The sequence below is a fragment of the Sorex fumeus genome, unplaced genomic scaffold (genome assembly GCF_029834395.1).
Source record: "Sorex fumeus unplaced genomic scaffold, SorFum_2.1 ptg000122l, whole genome shotgun sequence".
Taxonomy (NCBI): domain Eukaryota; kingdom Metazoa; phylum Chordata; class Mammalia; order Eulipotyphla; family Soricidae; genus Sorex; species Sorex fumeus.
The window spans coordinates 59,916,229-59,934,320 of NW_026606179.1; the positions used below are offsets into that span (position 1 = coordinate 59,916,229).

At 55.4% G+C, this 18,092-nt stretch overlaps 2 protein-coding genes across 2 annotated transcripts in view; one reads left to right on the forward strand and one right to left on the reverse strand.

Moving 5' to 3' along the window:
• Positions 1–1,358: 1,358 nt before the first annotated feature.
• Positions 1,359–12,556, reverse strand: GCSH (glycine cleavage system protein H). The gene is made up of 5 exons (XM_056136655.1): positions 12,305–12,556; positions 7,940–8,019; positions 6,790–6,853; positions 3,577–3,708; positions 1,359–1,843 (listed from the first exon to the last, which is right to left on the reverse strand). The coding sequence occupies exons 1-5, from the start codon at positions 12,429–12,431 to the stop codon at positions 1,746–1,748; spliced, it is 501 nt and encodes a 166-aa protein (XP_055992630.1). The 5' UTR covers positions 12,432–12,556; the 3' UTR covers positions 1,359–1,745.
• A 4,025-nt stretch (positions 12,557–16,581) lies between these two features.
• BCO1 (beta-carotene oxygenase 1) overlaps positions 16,582–18,092 on the forward strand; it is a 59,243-nt gene continuing 57,732 nt past the window's right edge. Inside the window, exon 1 of the mRNA XM_056136734.1 lies at positions 16,582–16,686. The gene's annotated coding sequence lies outside the window, so the exon portion shown is untranslated. The remainder of the gene's footprint in view (positions 16,687–18,092) is intronic.

Sequence of the window (18,092 nt, forward strand, 5' to 3'; positions counted from 1 at the left end):
AAAAGGGTTCTGAGGTCACTGTTATGGGAGGGGTTCGAGAGACGGCTCGGGCACCACGGCTGCACGGCTGCTGACCCGCAGTCCACGCACGGAGCCTGGGGCGCACCCGCGTCCAGCCGCACGCCCCTTACCTGCCGCCGCGTTACCCCGGACCGCAGAGCGGTGGGCCGGGGCCCACGCGCGCCGCCGCGCCGCCCCGCCCCGGCCGCCTGGCCCCGCCCCCGACACGCCGCCCAATCCGCGCGCGCCGCCGCAGGCCCCGCCCACAACGCCCCGCCCACAACGCCCCGCCCCGCCGCTCGCCGCCGCTCGCCGCCGCCTGCCTCTCCTCGGCTCCCCCGCCCGGAGCGCAGCTCCCCTCTCTCCGCCGGTGGGGTGTTCTGGGGGACGGGGGTTTCCCCGTCGGGGGAAGCGGTCGCCGCCGGGGTGTGAGCCGCAAGGGACCCGGAGAGTCACTTAATCCCGCCCGCGGCCGCGGGAGGCAGTTGCCCCGGGTTACGGACGCGCCGGGGGCGGGCCCGAGGAGCGGCGGGTGGTGTCGCGCGGAAGTGACGTCACCGCGCCGCGCAACAAAGCCGGGCGCGGGGGTCCCGGCGGGCCGTGCGCGCGCCCGCGCCCGCTCCCGCGCGGGAGGAACCAGAGGGACGACCGGCCACCTGCCACCCTTCTGCTTAGGCCGCAGAGTACGCGCTTGGGCAGCAGTTGGCATCCCCCCACTGCCCCCCAGAAGCCAGACGACGCGGCCCACCAGGCCCCCGCCCGGTCACCAGCATAGCGGGGTCCTCGCGGGGGTCGGGCTCTGCCTACTTCCTGCAGGTGTTCAGATATGCCATTGATCATGGGAATACGGTGATCCTTCCCTCTTCCTCCACCAACAATCGGGAGTTCGCCTTGCTTCAAGGATGCTTTCCTTCCCCTTTGGTTTTCTGGATCACACCAGTCGGTGCTAAGAGCTACAACTGGTCCCGTGCATGGGGTGGGGGTGAAACCGTGCAGTGCTGGGGTCTTCTGCATGCAGAGCATGTGCTCAACCCCTGGAGCGCTCTCCAGCCCCAATTAGAGGCTGCAATTCAGCCACTAGGAACACTGTTCGGCACCCTCAAAATGCTTCATCTGCAAAACTCACTAATCAGTACCTCAGCCCCGAAAGCTCTACTTTGTCCACTCCTGTTCCCATGACTGCAGTCGGGACCGAAATGTGGTTTGACTTTATGGAGAATGCCGTGTGACATGCTGATTAAACACTGTCACCTCGTTTTTCCTCTTCTCCTTTGCCAACCCCAGCACGCTAAATTACAACTTGGCAAGAGTGACCAGAATCACTAAATAACAGAAAAAAAACAAAAAAACATGACTAATGAAGTTGAACATTTTATTATTCAAGTGTTCTTATTTTCCTGCAAGGCTGTTGCTTCATTGTATAAAAATAGCACCAGCAAAAACAGAACATTGCAAAACTAGGTTCATCTAACACTGCCCACCTACAACTTTTCTACGCCGCCAGATCACTTAAGTATTTCGATCTAAATCCAAGAGTGTACGAAAGCAAATTACACTGGTGTTGTGGGAAAGGTGCGTGTAGTGTTCATTTGCAATCCTCAGACAGTTAGGGGCATTTTCTTTCCAGCTGCACTGTTGCAAGTAGCTTTTCCACTGCTGTTGTATTAATCTTCTATCCACCAGTAATTTAAGACGACTATGCTAGATTACGTGTTTTCATACTGGTTTATTAAGGGGTTTCATTTTCACTCCTCAATAGATTTTATGTATTTCTCATACGCTTCTTCACTCATCAGTTCATCTAGTTCTGAAGGGTTACTCAGTGTCATCTTGATCAGCCAACCTGCAACCAAGAAAGTATTTTATACTGCAGATTATCTTTAAGAGTAAAAGCCAAGGGGCTGAGTGATAGGACAGCAGGTAGGTACTTGCCTTGGAAACAGCCAACCAGGGTTTCGATTCCTGGTACTACATATGGTCCCCAAGCCCCCACCAAGAGTGATCCCTGAGCACTGCCAAGTGTGCACCCCCGACAACAAAAAGTAAAAACCAAGAACATTCAAAATCAAAATTAAGGGGCCGGAGCGAGAGCACAGCGGGTAGGGCGTTTGCCTTGCCCGCGGCAGACCCAGGTTTGATCCCCAGCATCCCATATGGTCCCCTGAGCACTTCCAAGAGTGATTCTTGAGTGCAAAGCCAGGAGTAACCCCTGAGCATGGGGTGTGATCCAAAAAGGGAAAAAAAAATTATGTTCTCAGTACCTCAAAAATAATTTAGTGCTGGGCAAGAATACAGTGGGCAAGGCAATTCTTTGCACATGGTCAACCTGAGTTTGATCCTCACATCCCATATGGACAGGAATTACTCCTAGTGGAGTAACTCCTGAGCACCACCGGGTGTACTACATTAAAACAAACCCAAGAAATTTGTGTTCTTTGTATAGAACAATCATGGAACTTTAAATTTTAGCTTTTTAAGAAATAAACATTCTTTTGTAACAGAATTTAAGAGATTTAATTACTGTCAGAAGAGATTGTTTTTATTTGTGGGCCACACTTGTGTGCTGCTCAGGGGATCCACATGTGATACTGAGTTGACCCCATGCAAGATCCCACTTTACCACCTGCCCCCCTTTAACAAATGAAAAACTCGAAGTGGCCCAGAGAAACAGCTCAAAGGACTCAGGCACATTCTTTCCACGCAGGAGCTCGGGTTTGGTCTCTGGCACCACATGGACCCCGCGTAACACCGGGTAAGGCTGGCTCAGAAACTGAAGAACTCTAGAGGGACAGAGGTGCTCCACGGGTCCCCAAACACCGAGCGGGAAGCAGCGCCGAGGAAGGCCAGGCGTGGCACAGAGACCAAAGTCAAACGTAAAGCAAAAGCCAAGAACTCCCCAACTACAACCAAATCCTGATTTGTACTGACTAGTTGTCTGTAGTAAATCTGTAGCTGTCTGGTAAACCTGTTAAGGCCTCAATACGTCTACAAAATAGAGGTAACTGCTTGCTAGCCTGTCTCACTGTGTTGTTATGAAATGGAGATGTGAGACAACTAAAAAGGCAGTCTGTATTACTTCAACCCTGACATGATTGTTATAAGCTTTGTATCTCTAATATCAAGAAGCATAAAAAGATACATAACGGGGCTGGAGAGAGACTACAGCACAAAAGGTGCGTGCTTTGCACAAAGCTGACCCAGGCTGGACCCCCACGTCTCCTGTGGTCCCCCAATCACGACCATGGGTGATCCCTGAGTGCAAAGCCAGGAGTCAGCCTGCACTGCCAGGTGTGGCCCCAGAACTGCAGAAAAACAAAACTAATACTAAAGATACATGATCATGCGGGCTAGAGAGTGCTCAACAGGCTAAGCACATGCTTGCACACAGAAGGCCCAAGTTCCATCCCTGGCGCCAAATGTCTCCCAACTCCCCGCCCCACCCCCACCCCCGGAAGTGACCACTCCCGGATGTGGTCCTCCCTTCTCCAAAACAACACAGTCAGCAAAAGTTTGCTTTAACCTCTGTAAATTAGCTGCAGCAATACTTTTTTGAAAAATCTCTTAGCAACAACTTACCATCTTCATAACAAGACTTATTGACAAGTCCTGGATTTTCTGCAAGAGCTTCATTAATTTCAGTTACTTCTCCTGATAAAGGCGAATAGAGTTCACTAGCAGCTTTCACGCTTTCCAAAGCACCAAACTCATCTAAAGTGGGAAAATTAAGATAACAAATGGCAAATGTTAGTGACCTGAGAATACCAACTTAGCACAGCAGGGGTCATGCCCATGCCTCGACAAGCCCACGAAAACTGTGTTTAATTAAAACCACTAGAGCGGCGGCTCCCAGCATTTACCTGCCACGTGTGACATCCCGCTATCGAATGTAGCCTGCCCACAGGGCAGAGTCTGGCAAACTCCCCGTGGCGTACCAAATATGCCAGATACCAGTAACAATGATGGGTCTCATTCTCCTAAAGAGCCGTGAATATAATCTCAGGGCTAGGATGAAGGAGACATTACTGGGGCCTGCTCGAGGCAATCGACGAATAACAGGATGATGAAATGAAAAATGAAATGAAATGTGTGACATCCCCAGTTCAATTCCTAGCACCACAAAATAAAGCCAGAGGTTTTTTCGGGCTCCTCACTATCAGAAAAAAAGTTTCAATAAAGTAGCTCTGACTTCTTGGCGAAATAAACCTTCAGTGATGCATCTGAATACCAATATGCTTATGTTGGGCTGGAGCAATAGCACAGCAGTAGGGCATTTGCCTTGCATGCGGCCGACCTGGCCGACCCGGCCGACCCGGGTTCAATTCCTCCACCCTTCTCAGAGAGCCTGGCAAGCTACCAAGTGTATCTCGCCTGCATGTTAAAGCCTGGCAAGCTCCTCATGACGTATTGGATATGCCAAACACAGTAACAACAAGTCTCATGATGTAGACGGTACTGGGCCCGCTCGAGCAAATCGATGAACAACGGGAGGACAGTGCTACAGTGCTCACTTTCTTTAAATTTACAATGGCCGGTGGTGACATGACAATAAGAGAGATGTAGGAGATGCCAGGGGCTGGAGCAATGGCACAGCGGGAAGTGAGTTCTTCTTGCATGGGACCAACCCAAGGTTCGATCCTCAGCAACCCATATGGTACCCTAAGCACCGCCAAGAGTGATTTCTGAGTGCGGAACCAGGAGTAACCCCTGAGCATCGCTGGGCGTGACCCAAAAACAAAGAAAAAAAAAACATTTAGGAGATTCCACTAATAGAGAAGTATCATACCAGACCAACCTTCTGGTAGATACTGCTTATAAACTCTTGTGCAGTGATACCTAAGGACTCAATCCTGGACCCGAGAGACAGAAAATGGGTGAGACCTTTGTTTACGTCATCCGTACCCTGACAATACTGTCCCATACACCTATCAGAGAAGGACGAAACCAGAGTTGTGACTTAAATTGATGATGGAGACCCAGAGTTGAAATCTTAGCGAGGAGCCATGGTGAAAAGATGCAGCCGGCAGAAACGGCCCCAAGTGCCGCACCTGCTACACTCAGCAGTGAGCCTTCCAGGAGGCACTACTGCGGTCGGAGGGTGGTGCAGTGGGGAGGGCTCGTACCTGCACACAGAGGAGCCAGGGGACTATGTGTGGTTATGGTGCTGGGGCTTGAACCTGGCTCTTCTCTGTGCAAGCACGTGGTCCCCAAGGCAGGGCTGGTTCCTGAGTGCAGAGCCAGGGGTAACCCGTGCATCAGCAGGCGAACAAAAAGAACGAGGGCCGGAGTGATAGTCCAGCGGGGAGGGCGTTTGCCTTGTATGCGGCCGACCCGGGTTCAATGCCCAGCATCCCACAAAAAGTAAAAAAAAAAAAAAACATTCTCCTTCCTATCACCCTTCACCCTCACTGAGGTGGCCATGCAACCTAGGCTGTAATGAAATATCAATTAAAATGCTGAGACTTCTGACTTTTTTCTCCCCAGTAAAGAGACGGAAGCTCGCCAATAAAGAGACGGAAGAAGGAAGACAGGAAAAACACTGTAGCTATCCTTATGCAGCTGTTCAGAAGAAAGGAGGCAGCTTAGCAGGAAGTCACTGTGTTGGGTAAAACAAGAGGATTCACCAAACAGACATCTCACACCGCTTAGCTGGGTATTGGCTCCCACCTGACACTGGGGGCTCCACCCACAGGGACCACAGCTCAGCTCGGAGGAGGCAGGAAACAGGACAGGGTGGGTGGCATGGAGGAGGGAGGCCAAGCCGAGCCAAGCCAAGCCAATCAGAACAAAGGACCAGGACACTGACTCATTTGCGGAGTATAAAGAGACGACAAAAGGGTGGAAGAGTCCCCAGAGGGTACGACATCAACATAACCTTGGGGGGACCCTGGATAGTGGGGGGGCAGATTCCTGGCTCTCTACCATGGGCATGGGACAGCAGCTCAGCAGGATCAACAGTAATTCTGTATTATTGTTTAAAAAGAAAAAGAAAAAAGTGGGACCTAGTCCCCAACTATCCGTCAAAAAGTCAACTTAAAGAAAGGCGCTCTGCTCTCTGTGCTTCCGGATGCCATCAGCTGAGAGTCTGATGCTGAGGACTTCGCTGCCATTTCTTTTCTCTCTTTCTTTTTTAGCTTTTTGGGTGATACCCAGCAACTCTCAGGGATTACTCCTGGCGGTGCTGGGGGACCATATGGGATGCTGGGAATCGAACATGGCTTGGCTGCGTGCAAGGTGCCTTCCCACTGTACTACCGCTCCAGCCATTCGCTGCCATTTCTGTGACAAACGAGTACCCAAAGAAATCCTACCCAAGATGATCTTTAAGGAGCCAGCCCAGCATCTATTTCAAAACAATTTCTGGGAGATTTCATCGTAAGTATGTTACCAGAGTGGAAAACATTTCGATGGATCCTGGGTGAAACAAGTTATTACTCAAAATAAAGATCACGTCAGGAAAATACAGGCAGAACCAGGCATCAAGAAGAGAAGACCAGGGGCTGGAGAGATAGCACAGCGGGTAGGGCGTTTGCCTTGCACACGGCCGACCCGGGTTCGATTCCCAGCATCCCATATGGTCCCCCAAGCACGGCCAGGAGTAATTCCTGAGTGCATGAACCAGGAGTAACCCCTGTGCATCGCTGGGTGTGACCCAAAACAGCTTAAAAAAAAAAAAAAAGAAGAGAAGGAACATATAGTAAAAACCCAACTATGAATAACTTTGTAATTCAGTGCTTTCATAAAATAAAAAACTTTAAAAAAAAATAAAAAGAAGGGTGAGAAGAGCACGCACCTTGCTTGTTGAGCTTCGTCCCGACTTCAGGCAGGCTACAGTAAACGACGTCTCCCAAAGCTTCCTAGAGAAAGACAAAACCCGTAAGAGACCGGGTCAAACCTCCGGACAGAACCGCGCCCAACACCGTCTCCCGTCACTGGACAGTGAAAAAACTACACTCGAACTCACACTCTTTGATTTTCCTTAGTCTTACGTCACCGGCAGGACTGTCACCTGTCACGATCCACATCGCCCCCCGACGGGCAGGTCCTCTGAGAACCTCCCATTTCACTGAGGTGCTTCCCCTGCCATTTGCTGCGATTCTCCCCTCACAGTGCTCCCACCAGTAGGAGGGTCTCCCCTCGGGTGGGCTTACAGCCCCTCCTGCCCAACACATCACCCACCAGCTTGCTTTATACACTGGTTTCAGTGCCCTACACGGGGCATCGGAGACAGCAATGCCAGTGACCAGGGAACAGTCCCGCTGCCCAGTCCCGGATGTCTTCCACACACCCAGCACGTCACTAGGCTACTTGGCCCCCCTGGCCTCTACATGTCTCACTATGGGATCAGTGAGAGCAGGGAACTATGAATAAAGATACGCTCCATCAACGTCTCCAGTAAATCTGTGCAACCCTGCGGGTCCCCTCATCTCCCTGATGGAGTCCCGTCATCTCCACAAAACGCTTTGCCTAGAGCTGCATCTTTAAACTTTTTTTTTTTTTTTTGCTTTTTGGGTCACACTCAGCCAATGCTCAGGGGTTCCTCCTGGCTCTGCACTCGGGAATCACTCCTGGCGGTGCTCGGGGGACCCTATGGGATGCTGGGAATCGAACCCCGGTCGGCCGCGTGCAAAGCAAACGCCCTCCCCACTGTGCTATCGCTCCAGCCCCTAGAGCTGCATCTTTTCTTCTCTCCTCACCTGCTCCAGCCCGAAGAAGCATCCCTCCAGAATAAGGTATGGATCCTACTTTTAAGTACTTGGCAGCATTTTAAAGATACTATATACCGTTTTCACTGAATTGTGTTATCTGATCGACCTATATTGATGTTCTCGGGGCTTTTAGAAGGCTCAAAAATACTGAGGGGCCAAGTAAACCGTGTTCGAAGGCCAGAAACCCACGAGATGAGAACAGACTGTCTTCAGTAGTCCAGGGTCCTCCAGTACCTGTGCAAAATTGCTGATTCCCACTGTTCCGATACCATTTTCCGTTGTGATCCATTCATGTTTGTCTGTGAACTTTCGCACTGCAACAGAAGACCGACACTTCAGCACAGCACCCGCCTCGCCTCTTCACAGCAAGCTGCCAACAGGCCAGCCTCCTCCGGGATGGCACCAGCATCGACCCACTGCCCGGAAGGCCAGGCTGAACGAGGGGACACACCTCCAGAGTGACCTCACGGGTGGACACTGCCCAGCTTTAACATTCCTTAAGTCTAAACCACACACACATACACACACACACACACAAATATTTAGGCCCCCCAGAGAGAAGGCTCAGCCGGTGGGAGGGCGGAGTGGCAGATTCCAAGCGCCTGGTCCCCAGAGCACCACTGGTTATAAACTGCCAACACCTCCACGCAAACACACACAAAGTATTTTTTTTTCTTTTTGGGTCACACCTGGCGATCCTCGGGGTTACTCCTGCCTTTTGCACTCAGGAATTACTCCTGCCGGTGCTCGGGGGACCAAATGGGATGCTGGGAATTGAACCCGGGTCGGCCGCGTGCAAGGCAAACGCCCTACCCGCTGTGCTATCACTCCAGCTCCCACAAAATACTTCAGAGTACATTTCAAATGTGTATTTATTACTGATCTGTTCTAGAGAGAGATGACGTGAGGCTTGGGGAGACAGCCCAAATCACCTCATGCGCAGATGGAAAGATAGTACAGCAGGGAGGGCACCTGCCTTACACGCGGCTGACCCAGGTTCCAAAACCCGCACCCCAGATGGTCCTCCCAGAGCACTGCCAGGAATGATTCCTGAGTGCAGAGCCAGGAGTAACGGCTAAACGTCACCGAGTATGCCCCCAACACACAAAAATACAAAACAAAACAAAAGCATCTCGTGAATGATTCAGCCCTTAAAAATGTATCTTCACTGTCAGCATGAGACCCAGGAGTACTGAGGGGTCTGACCTCCAACCTGCTGGCCCTGCCCCTAATAGAATCATCTCTAGGGCGAGAGATGGTTCAGTGGGGAGGGTTTTTGCCCGGCACACCACAAACCCAGGTTTAATCCCCAGCAGTATGTAAACTTCCCCAATCCCTGCCAGATGTGACCCATTGTGCGCTCATCTGAGCAGTGGACGAACAGCCCTCCGGCATACAGCTCTACCGGGGAAAACCCCACACAAGAAAGTCAACTAACTGATAGAGGGAACAGAGCAACTGCCGGGAGGGCGTTTGCCTTGCACGCAGCCGACCAGGGTTCAATCCCCGGCATCCCCATAGGGTCCCCCAAGCACCGCCAGGAATAATTCCTGTGCACAGAGACAGGAGTAACCCCAGAGCATCACTGGGCGTGACCCAAAAAGCAAAAAGCCAAAAAAAAAAGTCAACTGACTGAAGGGTCAGAGAAATAGTAGTGTGTAGGGCGCTCGCCTTGCATGGGGCTGACTCGGGTTTGATCCACAGCATCCCATATGGTTCACTTAAGCACAGTTAGGAGTAATTTCTGAAGCACAGAGCCCGGGGAGTAACCCAAACATTGCCAGGAAAATCAAAAAACAAACAAACAAAAAAACTAACTGATTAATCAATCCCCAAAAAGCATGTGCTTAAGGGCTGGGGACGGGGCTCAGTGGTAGAGGTGTAAGACCCTCATGACCCTCATGCATCATGAGTGAAGAGCAAAATGGTTCATAACTTCAAGCATGATTTGAGACTGAGGCCTGCAGCTCACTGTTCCCCCAAAGATTCACAGAGCTTACACCACTTCCATGACTTGGAACCAGGAGTATCATCTATTGCGTTCTCCCCCAAACCACTAGCGCAGCTTTCTTGATTTTACTTTTTTGCTTTTTGGGTCACACCCGGCGTTGCACAGGGGTTATTCCTGGCTCTGTACTCAGGAATTACTCCTGGCGGTGCTCAGGGGACCATATGGGATGCTGGGAATCGAACCCAGGTGGGCTGTGTGCAAGGCAAACGCCCTACTGGCCGTGCTATTGCTCTAGCCGCTGGCGAAGCTTTCTTAATTCCGTGGTCCTCATGGGCGACTGAGGGCACCTGCTTTGCTTCACAGAACTTCAATACACCCAAGTGCTTGGGAAAGGCTCCTGCAACCCCCAGCTCCTCCCAACAGCACCCACCCCACACTTCTGGCACTGCATGTACCTGGATTGAGTCTAAAGCAAGCAGAAGGGGCTGGAGCAATAGCACAGCGGGTATGGCGTTTGCCTTGCACGCGGCCAACCCGGGTTCGATCCCCAGCATCCCATATGGTCCCCTGAGCACCTCCAGGGGTAATTCCTGAGTGCAGAGCCAGGAGTAACCCCTGTGCATCAGGTGTGACCCAAAAAGCCAAAAAAATAAAAAATAAAAAAAATAAAGCAAGCAGAAGCACAGGTTATTTTTCTTTCTTTCCTTAAAATTTCAGGCGACATCCATCAGCTGTGCTCAAGGCTTCCCCCTGGCTCAGAGATCACTCCTGGCTGAGCTCAGGGGACCTTATGGGGAGCCAGGGATCGAACCAAGGCCGGACTGAATGCAAAAGAAGCACTTGACCCACTGGACTATTTCTCCAGCTCCAGTTTAGCTCTTTCCCACTGAAAAGTTCCCCATAAAGTCCTTGGCCACAATCACACGTTAGTGGAGTGAACCAGTTCTGAGAAAGGGCTGCAGGGGGTAGGTGGGCAGGGTTTCTGCGGGGCGGAAAAGGCAGTGCAGGAGGTCAAGACTTGCCTTGGAGGCAGGACCCGGGTTCCATCCTGGTACCACAAGGAACCCTGGGCAATGCCAGCAGCCTCCCTTCTCCCACAGGGACCATCAGGGGTTCAACACTGCCACCAACACCCCACAAAAAAGGATTCTGAGCAAAAATCTAGCATATTATTAGTCAAGCCCCCTATTCAACTACAACTCAGAACCAGATGATCACATTAACCATTAGTGTGGCGTTGGGGGCCGCTTATGCCCCCAACAAGCTAGTGCGGGACGTTAGGGGGGAGGGGTGGGCAGCCCAAGCATGACTGGAGGCCGAGGTAACTTGACTTCCAAGTTCCTATGTGTTTTGATTGTTTGTTTGGGTTTGGGGACAGGGATCACTCCTGCAAGTGCTCAGGAGACCATATGGAATGCTGAGGATAGAACCCAGGTCGGCCACGTGCAAGGCAAGTGCCCTCCCCGCTGTATTATCACTCTCACCCCCAATGTGTGTTTTTTAAAACTAGGAACTAGGCCATGATGTTTTATTGTTTTTTGGTTTTTTTTTTCTTTTTGGGTCACACCCAGCAATGCTCAGGGGTTACTCCTGGCTCTGCACTCAGGAATTACTCCTGGTGGTGCTCAGGGGACCCGATGGGATGCTGGGAATCGAACCCGGGTTGGCAGTGTGCAAGGCAAACTGCCCTACCTGCTGTGCTAGCTCTCCAGCCCCTAGGCCATGATGTTTAGGCTAAAGACAATGATTGCAAGAATTCTCCTTTAACCCTTGGCCCAAGAAAAATGTGCACCGGTCAGTCAGTAAATAATTACTTTCTTACTGTGCACTAAAAATCAGGACTAGAAGAAGCCTCAGGAAACTCATAAAAATATATAAATGGTTTGCATTATCCTTTCAAAATTTACTTGTTAGGTACTAATTAAGTTATAGGATTGCCTTTGAAAAAAAAACCATCATTAATTTTATTGTAAATCACAGAAAGTCAATCATTACAATTTTCTTTTTAACTGTTTGATGGTGTGCATTTAAAATAACGAGGAGCACGATCAAGTAGCCCCTCGGGCTCTCTTTCAGCAGTTACAAAGTTTCATTCCACCCTCGGGGCCGCTAGAGTTACCCCCACCGTCGCCTCCCCCCCGCCTCCGCGGGATCCCGCTTTAAAACCCCTCGGTGCTCCAACAGACCTGCGGCATAGACATTTCGGACAATAGTTAACTAGAAAACCGGGGAAGTGCAAAAAAGTTCGCAATCGCATCACACCGAACAACCGAGCCAAGTTTCCCAATGCGCGCGGCGCGGCGCGGCGTGAGTGTCCCCCGGCCCCGCGTCCGCTGCGGGCTGCTCGCCGGCCGGGGGGCGGCGCGGGGTTGCGGGAGGGGGTGGGGGAGGGGGTCCTTCTTCCGCGGCGGACCCCACCGTGCAGCAAATCGGGCCGAGTCCCCGGTCCCGGGCCGGTCCCCGCGTCGGGCCCCCGGCGCCCCCCGCCAGGCCCGCGCGCCCCCGCGTCCGCGCGCGTTTGCGCGGCTGCCCGGGGCAGCTCGGGCGCGGCCCACGTGCCCGCAGCCCCGAGGTCAGCACGCGGCGCCCGCCGTGCCCAGCCCAGCCCGGCCCGGCCCTGCTCGCCCTGCCCTGCCCGCCGCACTCACCGGCCCGCAGCGCCCCGCCCGTGCCCAGGGTCCGCGCGGCGCCCGCCCGCGGGGCCCAGGCCGGGACGCGCGCGGCGCGCAGGCAGCGGACGGCGGCCCGCACGCTCCACGCGGCTCGCAGCGCCATGATGCAGGGTGCGGGGGTCGCGGCGCGCCGCTCGGACACCCCGGCCGGCCGGAGGGGCGGGGCGCGGCGGGGCGGGGCGGGGGCGGGCCCGGACCGGAGCGAGCCGGAGCGAGCCGGCTGGACCGGGCCGCCGCGGGGCGGGGCCGCGAGGAGGCAAGGCCTGGTCTCTGATAGGGCAGAGTGGGGGAAGGGGCGGGGACTCGGGGCCGAGCGCGGCCTCGGATAGGGCGCCGTCGCCGGGGGGGCGTGGCGAGCGGGCGCGGGGCGTGGCGAGCGGGCGCGGGGCGGGGCGGGGCGGGGCGGCTCGCGCGCCACCCAGAGGTGCCCGGGCCCGGCGCGGCCCCCCCCCACCCCGCCCTCCGAGGAGCGGGCGGGGCTTCCGCGGGCGCGGGGACTTGTCCCCAGGCGTCGCCTCCGGGCCAGTGCAAGTTCCCGAGTCACCTGTCGGGGGTAAGAGAGCTGCAGGCGCCCAGGACTGCGGAGGCCGCTGCAGCCGGTGCCCCGGGGCCCGGGTGAGACCGGACACTCCGACCCGCTTAGAGTCGCGGTGCCCCGGGCCGCAGAGGCAGGACGGGCCATAGGGCGCTGGCCTTGCACGCGGGTGCCACCCCCCAGCACCGCCAGGAGTGACCCCGAGTCCGCACCCTCCGCAGGGCAACGGGGCAGCTCAGGGCCAGGTCCTCAGAGAATCTTTCACGCTGGGTGGCGTCTCTGGGTGGCACAAGCCAGCAGGGAGCTGGGACGCGCGTCCTTCCTGACTCTGAGATACTGAAAGCAGCTCCGCGTTGCTTCATAGGGCCCCGGAGGCCCGATCGTCATGCGCAGAAGCGCGAGGACTTGCCCCCAAGCCAGCAGTGGCCCCTTGGGAGCAGACCGGCAGGCCCAGTGTGCTCAGAGGATCAGTCCTGCGACCCAGGCCTTCTCCATCCCAGGAGATGGAGAAGGATTAAGTTCTGGGAAAGGCCTTCCCCGCAGCCCGGTGTGTGAGGGGAGACTCCCACCCTCAGTGCTCCAGCGGGGTGGCGCCTGGGAGTGTGTGTGGGTTGCTGGGTGGCCTGTGCTTCCGGCCTGAGCTCCTGTCCCACTGACAGATTGGACCAGCCAAGTGCCCAGGTGCTGTGGCCTGCTGGGCTTCGGAGAGATATCCGTGGGGTTCTGGTGGCCTGACTCCTGCTCTTTGGTGGGCTCAGAAAGGTGAAGGAGCTTATGTAGGTGTGGAAAAAACTTAACTGGCGGTAAGGGCTGGAGGGACCCACCCTCCAGCCTGAATCCCTGGCAGCCCTTTGTTCCCTCCTTTAGACCTTGGCACTTGGCTGGGTTCTACCACAGCAGTAGTCTCTGATAATTGCGGTGGCGGTTTTCGCCCCATAAGCCAGCGATGCATCCTTCAAACCGGGGCTGGAGATACGCCCCACTTGGTCTCTTGGAAGACATGGCGAGATCACACAGCAGGGCCGGAGAGACAGCACAGAGGGCGAGAGGCACTTGCCCAGCCTGCAGTGGACCCGAGTTCAACACCCCAGCACTGCTTCTGGTCTCTGGAGCAGCGCCAGGAGTGATCCCTGAGCACAGAGCCAGGAGGAAGCCCAGAGCAAGGCCAGGCGTGGCCTCCAATCTAAAAGACTAAAGTCACAGATCTGTCTGTGGGTGGCATCCCAGACCCTCCCACTGGAGGGGAGAGGAACCGGCCACTCCTCAGAAGCATCACCTCGTGGGCGGGGGTGGAGCCTGGGGGAGGCTGGTTTGGACCAGCTGTGAGCTTCCCTCCAGGGGACCCCACCAGCTGTTCAATGCTGCTTGGATCCTTCTGTGCTGGAGATTATCCAGGTTAACCCCGGGGTGCTGGGGGCCTCCAGGGACTAACGTATCAGTGCTTGGGGACCCCCAGGGCGAGCCCCAGCAATGCTCAGGGAGACCATGTGATGCCAGAATGAAGCCTGGGTCAGATGCATGCGAGGCATGAGCCCTAACGCGTCCCCACGCTCCAGAGACGTGTACTTCCATAGACAAAACCTTGCCCCCTGCAAGGACATCTTCCGGGCCACACCAGGAGGAGAGACTCTGCCTCCGCTCCCCAGGGGACAGTGACCCTGCTTCCCTGCCCCACCCTGCGGCCTCTCCTTCCCGCCAACCTTCCTCCCTGAGCCGCTGTTCAGTGACACAATCTCTCAAGGCTGTTTGTGTGGCTTTGTTGTTGCAGTTGGGCCACACCTCTGGTGCTCAGGGCTTACTCCTGGCTCCCGGAGGGCTCAGGCACCGAGCTAGGGTCAGCGGCACGCGAGGCCAGCACCTTACCTACTCTCCAGTCTCTCTGGGCCCACTTTTTTTTTTTGCTTTTTTGGGGTCACATCCGGCAATGCACAGGGGTTCCTCCTGGTTCATGCACTCAGGAATTACGCCTGGCGGCACTCAGGGGACCATATGGGATGCTGGGAATCGAACCCGGGTCGGCCACGTGCAAAGCAAACGCCCTACCCGCTGTGCTATCTCTCCAGCCCCTCTGGGCCCACTTTTGAGGTCTTTGGAGGGGTTCCTCCCAGCTCTGTGCCTTAGGGATCACTCCTAAGAGAGCTCACAGGACCACACGGCGCCAGGGGTCCAGCCCAGGGCTCCGACAGGCAAAGCATTCGCCCAGTCATGGGGCCGTTTTCCCAGCCCTGCACTGCACATTTGGTACCTGACCCTAGTTTGCTGGGAGGGGGATGGGGGGTAGCCACACCCTGCTGTGTCTAGGGCTGACTCCTGACTCTGTGCTCACAGACCACTCCTGGCAGTGCTTGGAGGACCCTAGGGGATATTGGGACTCAAACCTAGGTCAGCCACATGCAAGGCAAGCGCCCCCTCGCCACTGTCCTGTGGCTCCGAGGGCCCCAGTCACCGCTGTGAGCTGCTCCTTTCTTTCCCCTCCTTATCGTGACCCTGAGGGACACGCACTTTCGTATTCACAGAGCGAGAACAACAGGTATCCAGATAAGTCTGGGAATTTTATGGGGGTCACTTATGGTGCAGGTCCAAGCCAGGGTAGCCCCCATGCCAGGCATATGCCCTGCTGAACCACAGGCCAGCCCCATCCCGGTCTGTCCAGAGAGCGACTTTATTAAAGGACTTGGGAACCCATGAAGAAGGCGAAAGACTCTGTGAGACTTTGGGAGATAACTCACGGTGATTCCACAAAAAAAAAAAATAATAAATTTTTTTTTAAAAAAAGCTATCACCGGGGCTGGAGCAATAGCACAGCGGGTAGGGCGTTTGCCTTGCACGCTGCCAACCCGGGTCAACCCGGGTTCGATTCCCAGCATCCCATAGGGTCCCCTGAGCACCGCCAGGGTTAATTCCTGAGTGCAGAGCCAGGAGTAACCCCTGTGCATCGCCAGGTATGACCCAAAAAGCCAAAAAACAAGAACAAAAACAAAAAAGGCTATCACACACACACAAAAAAAGACTTTGGGGAGAATGCCACTGTCTGCAAGGGTTCAGCCAAAGAAAGATTATTGGGCAAAACGTTCTTTCAGGGGAAGGCTTCCGACATCCATGACCAGATTGATGAGTTTGGGCTTCCACTTTCGACAGAGATCAAAACTGCATTTGGTTAGGTATTAAACATTGATGCCAGACACACACATGAGCACGCGTGCACACATACACACACACACACACGCATACACACACACACACACACGCATACACACACATGACTGACCCTTCCTTATCTTCCTTCTTTCTCTGGGATCTAACCCTGGGCTTTTCTGCTGAGCCACATCCGAGGCCGGGCTCCTGGGGGGTGGGAGGAGCAGGTGGGATTCGGACCCGGTCTTCTCTTGCCACTACGGGGCCGGGGGTGGGGTGGGGGGGGGCGGGGGCTTCGCTCCTGCAGGAAGCTCAGCCCAGAGGGCTAAGTGCAGAGCTGAAGCCAGCCCAGTGCCCCACTCCACCAGCCGGGAAACCTTCCTTCCCAGTCCAGTCTGGTCTCTGCCAAGGTCCCCACAGTGCTCACAGTCACCTTGATGTTGGGGTTCTCTCCTACTGGGAATCCCAAGCAGAGAGGACTCCTTTCTGCCCAGAGAACCCCACTCTCATCCCTGTGCCCTCTCCACAGATGCTGGTAGGAACTGACCCAGCAGACACTCAGGCCCGGGAACTGGGAGAGCTGCTCTGGGACGCGGCTGCAGTTCACACGGAAACAGAGGTCGCCATGTGACTCGCTGGAATGAACCCCCAGGCCCAGGCTGGACGCGCTCCGCGGGCTGAGAGCCAGGTAAGGTTCCCGCTCTTGCCCAAAGCGCCTCGCCGCCTGGGGCTGCCCCCTCTCCCTTTCCTGCCCTCCTTGATGCCCAGCAGCCAAGCCTCTGTCTGTTCCTCTTCCTTGTTCTCTCCTGTATGAGCTTCCTGCCTTCTGCTTGGCAGTTCTCAGAACCGAGCTGTCCACTTCATGGAGTGCCCATCGAGTGTGCTCAGGTCACCTGTCTTCCTTCAAGGACGGTTAGGCCTCAACCTTGGCCGTTAAGACCCCCGCCCAGGGCCAGGGGCCGGAGAGAGAGAGCACAGTGGGCAGGGTGCCCGCCTTGCACAGTACCTCACAGCTTAGCACAGTGGCCGTATTGTAGCCAATGAAGTTTACCCGAGGAGGCGCGCGATTCTGGATAATTGAAAAACCTGTTCCCAACCTCACCAGGAATGACCCCTGAATGAGGAGCCAGCAGTAAGCCCCAAGCACCATAGGGTGTGGCCCAAGAACAAGGAAGGAAGGAGGAAGGAAGGGAGGGAGGGAGGGAGGGAAAAAGGGTGGGAGGATGGGAGGAAGGGAAGGAGGGGGACGAAGGGGGGATGGGAGGAAGGGAGTCAAACCTGGGGGTTGAACCCAGGTCCCTATCATCAGCCCTCCGAGACATCCCTGCAGCCCGGTCTGAGCCACTTTAGTGCCAGGTGCCAGCCTGAACTCGGACAGTCCTTTGTAGACACTCAGAAGCTCCTGGTCAGCCCCCACCCCGGCTGGGCCGGCCGCGTCCTGCCTCCCTTCTCTGGGGAAGGGCACCCCCACGGCCAGCCGGCCACCTGCACCCCACGTGTCCTCTGCCTTAGCACGTCCTTTCTGATAACGGGCCGCCATGGCCGGCGGTGCCCAGGTGTCGCTCTGGCCTCTCATTTTCATCTTTCTTTGGGTAAGTTCTTCAAAGTGAACTACGCACCTTCCAGCGATTCGGGGGCGATGTGGCGTTGGTGCTGGGGCTCCTACTTCCGTGCTCTGGGGTCACTCCTGGCAGTGCTGGGGCTTGAACCCAGACCTCCCGCACACCAAGGATGCGCTCGACCTTGGAGCTGTCCCTGGGCCCAGGCCTGGCTTCAGTGCCCACCTGTCCTCGGAGTGGAGAGACCCCCCCCCCCGCCCCTGCCATATCTGAGCGCCCTGACTCCTGCCAACGTCTGCTGTGCTCAATGTTTTCCACTTTAGCTCTTGAGAGTGGGGTGCAGTGTGTTGGCCCGGGTGCCCTTTGACCCCTGCCCTCCGTCAGCAACTGCCAGCGCGTGTGGCCGTGCGTTTAGACCGAGTTCCACTTTGGACCATCACCTCCGGGGGCAGCCGTAGCCATGTCCCCTGGCAGCAGGCCACTCTCCTGGTGGACCTGCACGCCCCCAGCCGGCCTCACCTGCCCCCACCAGCTG

Coding starts and splice junctions, on each gene's coding strand:
- GCSH (XM_056136655.1), bottom strand. CDS start 12,431: ATGGCGCTGCGAGCCGCGTGGAGCGTGCGGGCCGCCGTCCGCTGCCTG. Junction 3,709..6,789: donor GACGAAGCTCAACAAGCAAG/GTGCGTGCTCTT, acceptor TTCCCACTTTAG/ATGAGTTTGGTGCTTTGGAA. Junction 1,844..3,576: donor TAAGTCTTGTTATGAAGATG/GTAAGTTGTTGC, acceptor TCTTGGTTGCAG/GTTGGCTGATCAAGATGACA.